The sequence below is a fragment of the Bufo gargarizans genome, chromosome 8 (assembly GCF_014858855.1).
Source record: "Bufo gargarizans isolate SCDJY-AF-19 chromosome 8, ASM1485885v1, whole genome shotgun sequence".
Lineage (NCBI taxonomy): Eukaryota > Metazoa > Chordata > Amphibia > Anura > Bufonidae > Bufo > Bufo gargarizans.
Genome location: NC_058087.1, coordinates 57,057,332 through 57,074,067, shown reverse-complemented (window position 1 = coordinate 57,074,067; position 16,736 = coordinate 57,057,332). Strand labels below are relative to the sequence as shown.

General features: G+C 46.8%; 1 protein-coding gene across 1 annotated transcript; it reads left to right on the top strand.

Annotated features, from left to right (window-relative positions):
* The first annotated feature begins 8,709 nt into the window (after positions 1 to 8,709).
* LOC122945148 (ADP-ribosylation factor-like protein 5A) lies at positions 8,710 to 16,736 on the top strand. Its single transcript, XM_044304061.1, has 4 exons — positions 8,710 to 8,942; positions 14,139 to 14,199; positions 15,610 to 15,757; positions 16,620 to 16,736. Exons 1-4 carry the CDS (start codon positions 8,897 to 8,899, stop codon positions 16,719 to 16,721), a joined length of 357 nt encoding a protein of 118 aa, XP_044159996.1. The 5' UTR covers positions 8,710 to 8,896; the 3' UTR covers positions 16,722 to 16,736.

The following is a 16,736-nucleotide window of genomic DNA, read 5'->3' as shown; positions in this document are numbered from 1 at the left end:
AATTTAGGTCGCATTTGCGACCATTTAGGTCGCCTTCTGGAGCCATGTAATGCCTTGAAAATTATTTTGCTCCCTTTTCCTGACTGATACCTTTTACTAATGAGATCCCTCTGATGCTTTGGAAGCTCTCTGTGGACCATGGCTTCTGCTGTGGGATGCAACTAAGAAAACTTCAGGAAAGACCAACTAGAGCAGCAGAGCTTTATTTGGGGTTAATCAGAGGCACTTTAAATGATGGCCGGTGTATGCTGACTCCTATGTAACAGGATTCTGAATGTGATTGCTTAATTCTGAACACAGCTACATCCCCAGTTATAAGAGGGTGTGCACACTTATGCAACCACATTATTTTAGTTTTTTTTGTTTTCTTCCCTCCACCTAAAAGATTTCAGTTTGTTTTTCAATTGAGTTGTACAGTTTATAGGTCACATTAAAGGTGGAAAAAGTTCTGAAATTGTTCATCTTTGTCTCATTTTTTTACAGCACAGAAACCTGACATTTTAACAGGGGTGTGTAGACTTTTTATATCCACTGTATATCAGGAAGGTTGTGTATGGGATAATTACTGTTTAATTACATCTTTATTACATTTTTATTTTTATTATAGTAACTGGCATGAACTGAAATGATAATACATTGCCACACATTTAAAAGATGGTTGTCATTATTAAAACAAACAATCTTTTGACATGTAAAGGGGGCCCATACACCGTCAGTTACTACTCCTGATTCCCCTGTACACATGCACCTTCAGTTTAGCCAAGCATGCATGTGCCAGACAGTTCTGTCCCTTCCCTCTGGCGGTGGTTTATTTACCCTCAGAACAAAAGGATTGTGAGTTAAAAAATCAACATGCCCGATCCTCCTGTTCTCCAGTATCATCTGTTGGGGAGAGTCTGGTGGTCTCCTTAAACACAAGATATTCAGCTAGTCCCACTGTAATTGGTGGATTCAGACTACTTTTATGCATGGGGGCCTTAAAGAGGTTGGCCCATCTCATACATTGGGGGCATATCGCTAGGATAAGCCCCCAATGTCTGATAAGTGCAGGTCCCATGAACGGCCACCCACCATTAATTCCTATGGGAGTGCTGAAAATCGCATGCTCTGCTATTTTCAGAAGTCCTGTAGAAATGAATGGTAAGTGCGTCACGCAAGAGCGGCCACCGCTCCATTCACTTCATGGACACACAGACCAAACATAGATTCTTCATGGATGAAACACGGACTGATTTTTCCACAGATGTCAAACGGACACGAAAATGTGAACGAGGTCAAAGTCAACGTTTTACCTTTTAAACAGGCCTTGAGACATAACTTAGGATTCTAGCCTGGCCAGTACCTCATCTGCAGACAGCTGTTTCGGGGAGATTACCCCTCATCAGTGCAGAGCAGAGCCTCTCACACGGCTGTCAGCTATCTCTGTGGTTTGTGGGAAAAGATTCAGTATACAGTGCTGCCCAAATTTTGACCTTAAGGTTACTTTTATTCAACCAGCAAGTAATTTTTTGACGGGAAATGACGTAGGTGTCTCCCAAAAGATAATAAGACGATGTACAAGAGGAATTATTGTGGAAAAAAAAAAACATTTCTCAGCTTTTATTTACATTTGAGCAAAAAATACAAGATGTTCCGCACCGTGGAAAATCTCAGAGGACGTGGTCAGAAGCCAAAAGTGACACCTGTGCTGGCCAGGAGGATAGTTAGAGAGGTGTAAAAGAATCCAAGGATCAGCACCAAGGACATCCTGGTGAATCTGGGCTCTGCTGGTGGCAATGTCTCAAGGCAGACAATCCAACAGGACACTGCACACTGCTGGGTTCCACGGATGCAGACCAAGGAGGACGCCACTTCTCCAGATGAGGCACACAAAAGCTCGCTTGGCCTTAGCAAAAGCTCATCTGGACAAAGAAGAAGACTTCTGGTCTTCTGTGTTATGGTCAGATGAAACAAAAAAATTATTGTTTGGTCACAATGATGTTTCCTTCATTTGGTGTAAAAAATGAGAAGCCTTCAACCCAAAGAACACCATCCCCACTGTCAAACATGGTGGTGGGAACCTAATGCTTTGGGGGTGTTTTTCAGTCAATGGACCAGGGAACCTAATCACAGTAAACGGCACCATGAAAAAAGAGCAATACATGAGGATTCTCAATGACAACATCAGGCAGTCTGCAGAGAAACTTGGCCTTGGGCACCAGTGGACATTTCAGCATGACAATGACCCAAAACACACAGCAAAAGTGGTGAAGAAATGGTTAGCAGACAACAACATTAGGGCTCATGCACACGGCAGTATTTTGCGTTCAGTATACTGGCCATTTTTGTAGTTCAGTATGCGGAACATATACTGAACCATTCATTTCAATAGTTCAGCAAAAAATACTGAAGTGTCTCAGTGTGCATTCCGTTTCAGTATTTCCGTGCCGTGAAAAGATAGAACATGTCCTATTCTTGTCCGCAAATCACGGTGCTTGGCTCCATTCAAGTCAATGGGTCCGCAAAAAAACGGAACACATACGGAATTTTTTCTATGTAATTACTGTATACTGTCTATGGCATACGGAAAAACGGAAAGGAAACGGAAACACAACGGAAACAAAAAACGGAACAACGGATCCGTTAAAAACGGACCGCAAAACACTGAAAAAGCAATACTGTCGTGTGCATGAGCCCTTAACGTTTTGGAGAGGCCCAGCCAGAGTCCAGACTTTAATCTTATTGAGAATCTGTGGAGGGAGCTAAAGATCAGGGTGATGGCAAGAAGACCCTCCAACCTGAAAGATGTGGAGCTCATTGCTAAAGATGAATGGGCAAAAATACCTGTGGAGACCTGCAAAAAGCTGGTCTGCAATTATAGGAAGCGTGTGATTGCTGTAATAGCCAATAAAGGCTTTTCTATTGATTATTGAGAAGGGGAGGAATAATTTTGGACTGGACACTTTTTGCTCAAATGTAAATAAAAGCTGAGAAATGTTTTTCCCCCACAATAATGCCTCTTGTACATCGTCTTATTATCTTTTGGGAGACACCGATGTCATTTCCCGTCAAAAAATTACTTGCTGGTTGAATAAAAGTAACTTTAAGTCAAAATTTGCCATGGAGTATGAATAATTATGGGCAGCACTGTAAGTAACCTGTAATTACAAATTCCATTCAAATGTAGCAGTAGAAATCTTCACGAAATTGATAGCATAAGGGCTGTTTCACATGAACTCGTGCAGTGCAGGGATCACGCTCCGTGTGTGAGCGCGTCCCTCCGTCCTGTACACTGCAGCACAGGGCATTATAATGATTTATAAGGCCTCTTGCACACAAATGTAATTTATTTCCGTGTCCGTTCCGTTGGTTTTTTTTGCGGAACGTATGCGGAACCATTCACATCAATGTGGCCGCAAAAAATACGAAAGTTACACCATGTGCATTCCATTTCTGTATGTCCTATTATTGTCCGCATTATGGACAAGTATAGTACTGTTCTATTAGGGGACAGCTGTTCCGTTCCACAAAATACGTAATGCACACGGATGTCATCCGTATTTTGTGCAGATCCGATTTTTGCGGACTGCAAAATACATACGGTCGTGTGCAAGAGGCCTAATGCTGTGTCTCTCTGCATGACCTTTTTGCTGCAGAAGCATAGTGACATAAAGCTGTCAGTATCATTCTGTGGCAATATGGTCATGCAGAGGCACACAGCATTATAAATCATTATAATGCCCTGAGCGAGCAGTGTCCAGGACGGAGGATCGCGCTCACACACGGAGCGTGATTCCCGCACTGCACACGCTCGTGTGAAACAGACCTAATGCAGATTTCCTTAACTGCAGTATGGCAGTTCTGCTGCAGTCTTGTTGCAGTTTTGCAAAGCAGATTTCACCCTTTGCAATGCACAGGGTTAAGTCCATGGCAAATCTACATGACACATATGTGGATTTTGCGCAGATTTGCAGTAAAATCCAAGGTAGCGCGTGGACCTACAACAACCTGAGCATCTAGATAAATACCTTATCCTCCTCCCTCGTTATACGTCAGTAAGTGTGTGATCGAAATTCAGTGTGACCTTTGCAGCCGGGAGTCTTAACTACTCAACCCAGTCACGTGGCGAGTCATAGTCCAAGGGCCACGGGTTATTGTAAGAGTGTATTCACACGTCAGGGATATGACTGCAACATGTGAATAACCCCTATAAGGGCTTGTTCACATGACCGTTGCACCTCTGTGCCCGTGGTGTGGATCGCAAAGTGCGGTCCGCAATGCACGGCCACCGGCTGTGGGGCTGCCGCATGCAGATCGCAACCCCATTCACTTGAATGGGGTCCGCAATCCGTCTGTTCCGCAAAAAAGTAGAGCAAGTTCTATCTTTTTGCGGTGCGGAGGCACGGAAGGGAACACACAGAAACACTCCGTAGTGCTTCCGTAAGGGTTCCGTTTCGTTCCGCACCGCATCTCCAGATTTGCGGACCCATTCAAGTGAATGCGGGCCGCAATACGTCAACGGAGGAGCAATGGTCGTTTGAACAAGCCCTAAATGAAAGTAAAACTGGATGATATGTATAAGATAGGTGATAAATGTCTGATTGCATGGGGCCCTACCAATCACTAGAACGGAGGCCCTGAGATCCCTCTTCTGCCTCACTGCACGACCCCAGTTACAGACGTCAATATGACAAATGTAAGGTTATGCACATAGGAAGGAATAATGCAAGTCACCAGTACATACTAAATGGTAAAACACTGGTGAAGGGCTCGTTAGCCTGTGCTGTGGACTGCAAATTGCAGTCCGCAATGCACGGGAACCGACCGTGCACCGACCAGGCCCAGAGCATGTTCTATCTTTTTGCGGTGCGGAGGCACGGAAGGGAACCCCAGAAAGCACTCCGTAGTGTTCCGTTCCGTGCTTCCGTTCTACATCTCCGGACCCATTGAAGTGAATGGGTCCGCATCCGTGATGCGGAATGCACACGGAACGCAGTTCGTGTATTGCGTATACGCAAATGCGGTCCGCAATACGGCAACATGCAGCACACGTTCGTGTGAACAAGCCCTAACACTGACATGGAAAGGACCTAGGAATTTTACTGGACAACAAACTAAAGGTCCATTCACACGTCCGCAATTTCGTTCCGCATTTTGCGGAATGGAATTGCGGACCCATTCATTTCTATGGGGCAGCCCGGATCCGGAATTGCGGATCCGCACTTCCGGGTCTGCAATTCCGATCCCGAAAAATATAGAACATGTCCTATTCTTGTTTGCAATTGCGGACAAGAATAGGCATTTTCTATTAAGTGCCGGCGATGTGCGGTCCGCAAAGTGCGGAACGCACATCGCCGATGTCTGTGTTTTGCGGATCCACACACACGGACGTGTGAATGGACCCTTAACTGTAGTAACCAGTGTCAGGCGGCTGCTGCCAAGGCCAATAAGATAATGGGTTGCATCAAAAGGGGCATAGATGCCCGTGATGAGAACATAGTCCTACCACTTTACACATCACTAGTCAGACCACACATGGAGTAGTGTGTACAGTTCTGGGCTCCTGTGAACAAGGCAGACATAGCAGAGCTGGAGAGGGTCCAGAGGAGGGAAACTAAAGTAATAACTGGAATGTGGGGACTACAGGTCCCAGAAAGATTATCAACATTAGGGTTATTCACTTTAGAAAAAAGACGACTGAGGGGAGATCTAATAACGTATAAATATATCAGGGGTCAGTACAGAGATCACTCCCATCATCTATTTATCCCCAGGACTGTGACTGTGACGAGGGGACATCCTCTGCGTCTGGAGGAAAGAAGGTTTGTACACAAACATAGAAGAGGATTCTTTACAGTAAGAGCAGTGAGACTATGGAGCTCTCTGCCTGAGGAGGTGGTGATGGTGAGTACAATAAAGGAATTCAAGAGGGGCCTGGATGTATTTCTGGAGTGTAATAATATTACAGGCTATAGCTACTAGAGAAGGGGTCGGTGATCCAGGGAGCTAGGGGTCATGCACACGACCGTATGTAATTTGAGGTCCGCAAAAACCGGAACTGCAAAAAATAATACGGATGACGTCCGTGTGCATTCTGTATTTTGTGGAATGGAACAGCTGGCCCCTAATAGAACAGTACTATCCTTGTCCGTAATGCGGACAATAATAGGACATGTTCTATTTTTTTGCGGAACAGACATACGGAAACGGAATGCACACGGAGTAGCTTCCATTTTCTTTGCGGACCCATTGAAATGGGGCTCGTTCACACGACTGTGCAGTTTTTTGCGATCCGCGAATTGCGGATCTGTAAAAAACGGATGCCGCTCGTGTGTCTTCCGCAATTTGCGGAACAGAACAGGAGGCCCATTATAGAAATGCCTATTCTTATCCACAAAACGGACAAGAATAGGACATGCCTCACAATTTTTGCAGGGCCACGAAGCGGGGCAACGGATGCGGACAGCACACAGAGTGCTGTCTGCATCTTTTGTGGACCCATTGAAATAAATGGTTCCGTATACGAACCATATAAGGAACGCCAAATACGGCCCGTATACGAAACGCAAAAAACGTTTGTGTGAACGAGCCCTTATTCTGATGCCTGATTGGAGTTGGGAAGGAATTTTTTTCCCCCTAGAGTGAGGAAAATTGGCTTCTACCTCACAGGGTTTTTTGCCTTCCTCTGGATCAACTTGCAGGATAACACAGGGATCTCAACTCTCCCGGAGGTTCAGGGAGTCTCCCGCTATTAGATAGCGGCTCCCTGACACCCCCATGTGAAACAATATCTCCCGGAAAGGTTTATCTCAGTCAGATAGCAGAGCAGAGAGATAAGAGAAGTGACAGGACAGAGTTTAGATTACAGGTTGAATTAACCCTTTAGGGTCAAATTGGCTTCTCAAGGAGATATATATGTTAAAGGCATCCCTTCTGTCTCATTCAGTAGCTATATAACTATTGAAAGAGATGCATTTTTTTTTTAAATACATTTACACATTTAACCCTCCATTTTAATTATATTATTTACCCCAGTGTTAAATTCACACCCCCTGGATGCTTTAATCATATATATAAATATGATAATTTGGGGCAGGGTAATGAGCCCGGTCCTCCACACCATAGAGAAAAGTGTGCAGATACTTCATATGTTTGGAAAATGTAATAAAAAGTTTGTGGAAAAAAAAAAAAAAAACCTCCCTGAAATGAGAAGTGCACCTCCCTGAAATGAGTTTTTGCAGGTTGGGATGTCTGATAACAGGCCGAACTGGATGGACAAATGTCTTTTTTCAACCTTATAAACTATGTTACTGTGTTACATGGATACCAATTACAATACTGATGGCCTTTTCTTCACCCAACTATTAGACTGGTGGTGGTCGGTCACCCATACAATCAACCGTTAAAGAGCATCTGTCAGCAGTTTTATACCTATGACACTGACTGACCCGTTACATGTGCTCTTGGCAGCTGAAGGCGTCTGTGTTGGTCCTATGTTCATATGTGCCCGCACTGCTGAGAAAAATGATGTTTTAATACATGCAACTGAACCTCTAGGAGCAACGGGGGCGTTGCCGTTACACCTAGAAGCTCTGCTCTCTCTGCAACTGCTATGCCCTCTGCACTTTGATTGACAGGACCAGTCAGTGAAGACATCATCACACTTGGCACTGACTTCTCCTAAAGTCTCACACTGCACCGTGCGCTTCGGTATCCGGCACAGGAGCCGTGCAGTAAAGAGGCTCACCGGCAGTCCTCTTCTATAATGCGAGCCTCTTTCCTGTACCTACGCCCCCGTTGCTCCTAGGTGCTTTCAGCTGCCAAGCGCACATGTAACAGGTCAGCCAGTGTCATAGGTACAAAACTGCTGACAGATGCCCTTTAAAAATGCACAAATTGCTGCCAGATGCGAGCACGGTGACCCCTTTGGTGCTTACATTGCTACGTATACCTGCACACTGCATATTTAGTAGTGTATATGCAAGGAGTAGCAAATTTGTCCCAAGTGAATGGGGGTGTTTTTCTGTTTTAAACATAAACAGTATGTTTGCAGCAATAGCACTTTATTTCAGGCGTTCTCTATTCCACACGTGTTGGCCAACTTAATCGCCTTTTATGAAATAACATCGGTGATCTGGTCACCATGGGCAACACGATGAGTTCATAAAAACTGATCAACCAATGAGAGCTCAGCTTTTATTTCTTAAACCTTTGTGGAAAAATGAAAGCTGCACTGTGATTGGTTGCTATGGGCAGCAATGCTCATATTGCTATTGGACGGATTGGGTGAAGAAGGCCTGATAACTTTCTGCTTGTGGACAGCCATAGCAACCAATCAGAATGCAGCTTTTATTTTCTAACCAGCAGAGCATAATGGCAGCTGGATTCTGATTGGTTGCTACGAGCAACACCTTTACATCCATCTACCCACGTTTTAAAACGCCGGAGGCCAATTATGCAATTAGCAGGTATTAATTTCACTTACACCCTCGTAAATCACTCTTTATAAGGTATCATTATTCCCCAGCCAACAGGTTTCAGTATTCTCTGGTCAAATGAATTTATGTCTCCATTGACGCTGTTGAAGCATAAGGAAAGCCGCCATTTTGTTGAAGACCAACTACTGTACAACCTTATGGGACAGACGTCGGGAAAATCTCCGCAGCATGGAGGACACAGTTTGAGCTGACAGTCTTCACGGCCTATGACCGGTTCGGGCGCCTCCTGCTGACGTGGGCAGCGGTGCGACGTGCTGAACGCTGTCAGATGAGTAAGTCGGGGTGTTAGTTACCTGCTGTCGCTGTGGACATGGCGGCTGCCAGCAGCGTCTAGTGACCGAGAGATGTCACTGGAGGAGCGGCCAGTAGCGTGAAGCGGCCTCTAGTTTCCTGTGCTGCTGACAGGAACACGTCCCAGGATGGGAATCCTCTTCACGAAGATATGGAGGCTGTTCAGCCATCAGGGTAAGAGCTGGACGTCTTAAGGGGGCAGACATTTAGAGCAGTCTCTATGGTGACAGCTGGTGCTAAACTACAACTTCCAGCATGGCTTGTAGAGTGACAGCTTTTGTCAAACTACAACTCCCATCATGACTTATAGAATGATAGCTACTGATCTGGTATCATCGATAAAGTCATTGAACTACGTTTCCCAGCATGACACTTCGTGTTGAACTACAACTCCCAGCATGACTTCTGTCCTCCAGTAAAGATGCTCGACAGGCAGAATGTGCGTGGTCCGATACGTCTTCGGCACGTTTTGCCTGGCGCGGTCCCGTCTTAGTGCTCGTCACTGTTCAGACCTTTATATGGACTCCTAATGGCGAAGAAAGTCGATGAGGCTGGAACTGTGGCAGAAGTCACGGCTTGTTGCCACGTTTATTTTGCCACGTAAAAGCCCACTACCCCAGCGATACTGAGTGTGGTGATAATGGGGGGTCTCCGTATGCCCGTGCACGCCCATATTGTGCATCACAGGGGACACAACCTTTGCTGGAGTCTAATAAAGGGGTTGTCGGAATTGGAATTGACATACTGTGAATTTAAAGTCCGTACCACGTGTGAGACACGCCTCCTCATAAATGTGGCACATCTTTGGGCAGTCCGCGTGCCAGAAATCAGCTGATGTAGATTTGAAAACGTTCATGTGAACAAGCCCAAACTTTGATACCAGCCGCGCCCGTCCCACATATTCGAGTTCCAAAGTTCCCCCCCTTTGTGTGTGAATGTAGCCCAGTAATGATAGCCTGGTGATAATTGCATGGAACTAATTTAAAGGGGTATCCCCATCTTAGACAATGGGGGCATATCACTAGGACCCGCACCTATATCGAGAATGGAGGGGGGAGCGCTGTGGCTGGAGGACCCCGGGAGATTTCCCGGGGTCCGTCCACCACCAAGCGCTAATCCCCGCCTCTCCCATAAAAGTGAATGGAAGCGCACTGCGCATGCGCGGCCCATGCTCCCATTCATTTCTATGGGGCAGATGGCAATAGCCGAGCCAGCGCTAGGCTATTTTCGGCAGCCCCATAGAAATAAATGGAGGGCAGCTGCGCATGCGCAGTGTGCTCTCCTTCACTTTCGGGGCTCCGTGCTCAAAATGGGTGCGGCACCCGCACCTATAAGACAATGGGGGCATATCCCAGTGATATGCCCCCATTGTCTGAGATGAGAACCCCTTTAATGTATTGTAAGGCCTCATGCACACGACTGTATGTATCTTGCGGTCCGCAAAAAACTGATCCACAGAAAATACGGATGATGTCCGTGTGCATTCCGTATTAATGCGGAACGGAACAGCTGACCCCTAGTAGAACAGTACTATCCTTGTCCGTAATGCGGACATGGATAGAAGATACATACCTGTCTTTGGTTTTAGTACAAAAAATATATATAAAAAATCCTGTATGCGCTGCTCCGCCAAGTGCATCAAAGGTGGGGGCCACAGGGTGTGTTGCTTTGCAGGTAATGTATGACTGGCTCACGGCCGCTTTCTTCTGCTGTGAGTAATGGCTGTAGCCGTCTCCTGGATGGCGCTGCAGCCGCCAGGCAGAGCAGAGGGGCAGTGCTGCAGCTGCCAGGCAGAGCAGAGGGGTAGTGCTGCAGCCGCCAGGCAGAGCAGAGGGGCAGTGCTGCAGCCGCCAGGCAGAGCAGAGGGGCAGTGCTGTAGCCGCCAGGCAGAGCAGAGGGGCAGTGCTGCAGCCGCCAGGCAGAGCAGAGGGGCAGTGCTGCAGCCGCCAGGCAGAGCAGAGGGGCAGTGCTGCAGCCGCCAGGCAGAGCAGAGGGGCAGTGCTGCAGCCGCCAGGCAGAGCAGAGGGGCAGTGCTGCAGCCGCCAGGCAGAGCAGAGGGGCAGTGCTGCAGCCGCCAGGCAGAGCAGAGGGGCAGTGCTGCAGCCGCCAGGCAGAGCAGAGGGGCAGTGCTGCAGCCGCCAGGCAGAGCAGAGGGGCAGTGCTGCAGCCGCCAGGCAGAGCAGAGGGGCAGTGCTGCAGCCGCCAGGCAGAGCAGAGGGGCAGTGCTGCAGCCGCCAGGCAGAGCAGAGGGGCAGTGCTGCAGCCTGCGGGCCCACCCCCAGTGCACTTGCCAGAATGGTGCCAACGGGAACAAAGACTGAGTTTGTTTCAGCACTGCATCCACTAAGGACAGAGGTATGTATCCCCTCCTGTCCCCGGCCCCTACCTTTGTCTGTCAGTAGTTTTGTATGGACAAGAAAAAAAATAAAAACTCATATAACAGGTTTTATAAAAATGCACAAGAAATACAAATACTTTTCGCTGCAGTGAACCAGAAAAAACATGACACCTCGAAACACAAGACCTTGTATAACCGTGTGAATAAAAATAATGGAAGCTACTGCTGTTGGAAGGAGAGAAGGGGGAAAATATGCCATGCTTAAAGGGATATTTACATCGTATAAAGTAGTGGCATCACCTTTAGGAGCCCCCATCGATTCTTCACATTAAAGGTCTGCAGCGGCGGTTTGTAGGTTTCCACGGCAAAGCCGTTCCCCGGCGAGGAACCACAGTCGTCCCAATTAGAGATGAGCGAGTCGATTTGTACGAGTCAAATTCGTTCCGTAATCGGCCTCCTTGAGCGGCGAGCGGCTGGCCCCGATGCTCAAGAGACTCCCCCTTGACTGACAGAACCAGACGTTCTCACCTCGCCCTGAAAGTCTTGCGTCTGCACCATTGCTTAAAGTAGCGACACACGTGCGGAGGCTCTGCTACTGCGACCTGAGCAGCACAATTGTCGACTGTGCAGGCGCTTCTCCTTGAGCCGCAGGTGTGACATTGACAGGGCCTGGTGAGATGTCTGGTCCTGTCAATCAAGGGGAAGTCTCTTGATCCGTGGGGCCAGACCCTTGCCGCTCAAGGAGGTTGACTTCTGAAGGAATTTGATTAGTACAAATCGATTCGTTCTTCTGTAGTCACGATGCAAATGAAATGGCGCCATGCAGCAGCTCCCTGTATAGCCGGAGGCTCGAAGTGGCATATCCACCCACAGGCGTCTCCTGATCCCATCCCACTGCGGAGGTGCCCGCGGCCTTACAGTGTTTTGTTCTGTTTAGACCCGCATCTATCACACATTTGTGGCATATCCTGTGGATATCAATTTCTGAGGTGAGAGTACCCCTTTAAGGAGTGTAACATTTCCAAAAAACATGACAGATACGGCATCTCAGTAAAACGTAGTCACTGTACGAGGGCCCTCCTTGCTGGGAGGCTTGTTCCCAGGGCGTCGAGGCCTTTGTCCGTACTATTAATGATTCATTGTTTGCTCTTGGACGGTGTATTGTGTTCACTGCAACAGATCTCCGAGTGAAAACCTATCTGACGGGGCTGAGCCCTGTTTGGCCTTATCTGACATGAGCTTCAAGCTCTTCTTGTGCCTCAATTGAAATAATTGAATGTAAAGATTATTTTTAATGTGCAATATTGAAACAAATTAAAGGGAACCTGTCACCGGGATTTTGTGTATAGAGCTGAGGACATGGGCTGCTAGATGGCCGCTAGCACATCCGCAATACCCAGTCCACATAGCTCTGTGTGCTTTTATTGTGTAAAAAAAAAAAAAAAACTATTTGATACATATGCAAATTAACCTGAGATGAGTCCTGTATGTGAGATGAGTCAGGGACAGGACTCATCTCAGGTTAATTTGCATATGTATCAAATATTTTTTTTTTTTACACAATAAAAGCACACAGAGCTATGGGGACTGGGTATTGCGGATGTGCTAGCGGCCATCTAGCAACCCATGTCCTCAACTCTATACACAAAATCCCGGGGACAGGTTCCCTTTAAGCAATTTTGTATCTCCATGAAAAGCCTTGATTACAAATATCTTATTGTTTGTTTGTGTTTTGTTGTTTTTGTTTCGAGCACCTATGCGTCTCCATGGAAACAGTTTCCTGCAAGGACCCTTTGGACCAGAGAAATAATAATATATATAATTCAGTTAGCCAGAGGCTACAAGTTTCCCGTTTATGGTCATTTAAAACATAACATTTATTATTTTTTCTATTAAAAATAAATCGGGAAGAGAAAAAAAGAAAATCCTGTTTTAAAATTACAGGTGTAGCTGGGATATTGGGCAATATGGGCACAGGTTGCTTCACCTATGTTACTGCCTTTAATAATATGCGTCCGCACTACCAATAAGTGTTATCATGACACTCTTATTCCCTCTATTTACCAGCTCAAATAGAGCATCGGCCAGGTAGTTTTGTTGGTCTCTGCACAGATCGTGATATTAAAGGTCATGTACGATCGCTTTATACTAGTCTGTAAATAATAACATTTTGTTGCGATTCCCTGCCTGTATGTGTCTAACACAAGGTGTGTCTGCAGTCAGACCCCGTTCAGATACACTATCACAGCTGCACTTGACTAAAATTCAGATTGTAGCTCCCCCGACATGTTTCGCCACAGATGTGGCGTCTTCAGGGGATATGGAGCTACTGACAACACGAGCGACATACAGGAAGAGGCTTTTAACCTCTATGGGTAGGTATTTCTTAGTTTAAGATCCAATCAAAATCCGTCGCTCGTATGACAGAATAATGATCCGTCCACTCACCACATCCATAGGTAGTTCGTCATCTTCTCACATCGGGAGGATGTTTGGTGCGCATGTGTACTCGATTAGTCATACTGCCATCTCCGACGGTGTCTATTGCGCATGCGTCTGGACTTGGTTTTATTTCAGTTAGGAAACAGTCCACAACAAACCTGCTATAGTCTGATCCTGCAGCCCCCTGTTCTGATAGCAAAATACATTGTAACCACGGAGACGCATAGGTGTGCATGAGAGCTGCAGACACAAAGCGTAGGATATTTCAAGACTGTAATGTTACTCCTTTATTTTGGACACATGGAAGCAATTAAAAACTGGGACCCCCGCTGATATCCTCAGTGAGCAGGCCATAACCTGTGAATCAGTTCAAGGTAGGGTAACCCATTTATGAGAGGACACTAGTCCAGAACAGGTGTCCCATCTCCCAGCCCCCCACCTCCTGGCTTGTCCGAGTGACGTTCTATTGTTGTAATACCTCATTCTTCCGTTCTGCTTTGCCGTAGTGACTGGGCCACAACCCCTTGTTCTCGGAAACAAACCACAAACGTTTCCATTTATTTTTTGTATGTTTTATTTCTGTATTTCAGAGCACAAAGTCATCATCGTGGGCCTGGATAATGCGGGGAAGACGACTATACTGTATCAGTTGTACGTACCTCGGGGGCAAGGCTTGGCTGTGATATATTATACCCCTTTATTGACACCTGCATATTTTTCACCTCCTTTTTTTTGGGGTCTTATCGATCCCCGTTAATTCAGAATGAACTTGAAGAATAATAATAATAGGCATAAGGGCTCATGCACACGACCGCGCCGTGTCTTGCAGGCCATAGATTGCGGATCTGCAAAACACAGATGCCGGCCGTGTGTGTTCCGCACTTTGTGGAATGGAACCGGCGGCCTACAATAGAAATGGACAAAACACACAAGAATAAGACATGTTCCTTTTTTTTTTTTTTTCCTTTTGCGGGGACATGGAACGGAGCAACGGATGCGGGCGGCACACGGAGCGGTGTCCGCATCTTTTACACATTGAAGTGAATAGGTCCGCTTCTGAGCCGCAAAAAATGCTCTTCGGATGTGGACCCAAACAACGGCTGTGTGCATGAGCCCCAAATCTAATCCCAACGCCTCCCGAAGTTTACATTTGTTAAGATCTTTGCAAACTGCATTTGCTGGGTAGATAAAAAGTATATCTTGGGAGGATTTCCTGACATAGTCTGACAGGCTGTTCCAGCGGGTGAACAGCCTGTCGGATCCGTCTTGCCGCTGGTTTATGTGTGCCCCTGGCCTGCTACTCTATAATGACTATAATGGGGGGTGGAGTTCCGACGGCAGCGCACAGCGATACGCAGCCGGACTAAAAGTACTGCATGTCGTACTTTTAGTCCGGCTGCCCCTCGCTGTGCGCTGCCGTGCTGCCGCCGGAACTCCGCACCCGCCCCCATTATAGTCATTATAGAGCGGCAGGCCAGGGGCACACATGAACCAGCGGCAGGACAGATCCGACAGGCTGTCCACCCGCCGGAACAGCCTGCCGGACTCCCCTTACCCTAAGAAAATTTTATCTTATTTGTGCAAAAAATTTGTTTTATTTTATTTGTCTTGATATCCCAGCGCTGCCAGAGGATGCAGCTAATTTATGACGAGGCGCAGGCCCTCCAGCAGTCTGTGCGCCTAAACAGAAATGTGCGTCTGCTCAGAGCTGCCATAAATTTCTGGCTTCTTTTTCACCAGAAAACTGGCGTAAATGTCATAAATTTGTTGTGGTGACTGTCCGCGCCCCCTTCCTGACCTTGCCACACCACCATTAAGGAAAGTGGTGAGAGTGGCGGAAAAGCTGAGAGATGCACACATAGTTTGTGACTTTTTGACGTCACTTTTAAGGCGCAATCTCCCCCCAAAGTGATTTGTTGGGGCTTCTCGTACGATCTCACTGTTTTCCTGTTAGGGACTTGTGGTCAGAATCCCTGCAGCTGTCATGTGACTTGCTGTGGAGCCTCGTTATTTGCGCTGTGATCTCTGAAGTATTGACCCGCATCTGTCTTTCTTTTCCAGTTCCATGAATGAAGTCGTCCACACGTCTCCGACAATAGGCAGCAACGTGGAGGAGATCGTGGTGAATAACACAAGGTTTCTTATGTGGGACATCGGTGGTCAGGAATCTCTCCGCTCTTCTTGGAACACTTATTATACAAATACTGAGGCAAGCGTGTAACCAAAGGCGATACTCAGCGGGAACGGTGACATCACAAAGTGCATTCCATGCGTTTCCTGCCCACCCTGTTAAGGCTGTAACATGAAGTCCTGATGCCTGTAGAAGACAATTAGTTCACTCACTACCTAGCAGAGGATCAGTGGGCGTCTGACTGCTGGGAGCCCTGCCAATCACCAGAACTGGGGTCCCGTCTTCCCCTGTTCAAATGGAGCGGTGATCACACATTTATTCATTCTATGGCATTGCCCAAGATTGCTTGCAGTGTGCACATGTACAATCGCCAATCTGTTTAACAGGGTAACACAGGACCCCTGTTCCCATGATCAATGTGTGTCCCCATGGTCAATTAACCCCTATCTTGAAAACCCTTCTAAGGTGAACCTACACTCAGTGTTAGACTGGCCCAAAAGAGGTCCAGAGAATCCTCTGATGGCCCAGGCTCTACCATAAAGGGCACCAAAGATCCAGTAGAAAAAAAAGACATTTAACTGCCTTTTGGATCCAATCCATTTCCCACTTTTTTTTTATGATATAGGGGTTGGGCCTTCAGAATAATTTCCTCTGGTGGGCCTTAGGAACCCCAGTCCGACGCTGCTTACACTTACAGTAAAATTCAGATTCTGGGGACAAAGATGCTGAATTATTGGACGGTCTCCGGACTAAGGATGTCCATGGTGCTGGGGTTCACCAGGGGCAGTTCCATAATTTTGACAGTGGTTCTGACTGATATTGCAGCTCATTCCCATTGAAGTAAATGTTTTTTTTCTGTTTATTTTATCCCCATGTAAATCATATTTTGCACGTTTCTTGTTCTGTCCTTGCCTGACACGTGTCCTCTCTTCACCTGCAGTTTGTAATAGTGGTTGTGGATAGCACCGATCGAGAGCGGATATCTGTGACCAGAGAGGAGCTGTATAAAATGTTATCTCATGAGGTAAGTTCCAGCTCGTAAAACTGAGTTTAGTCA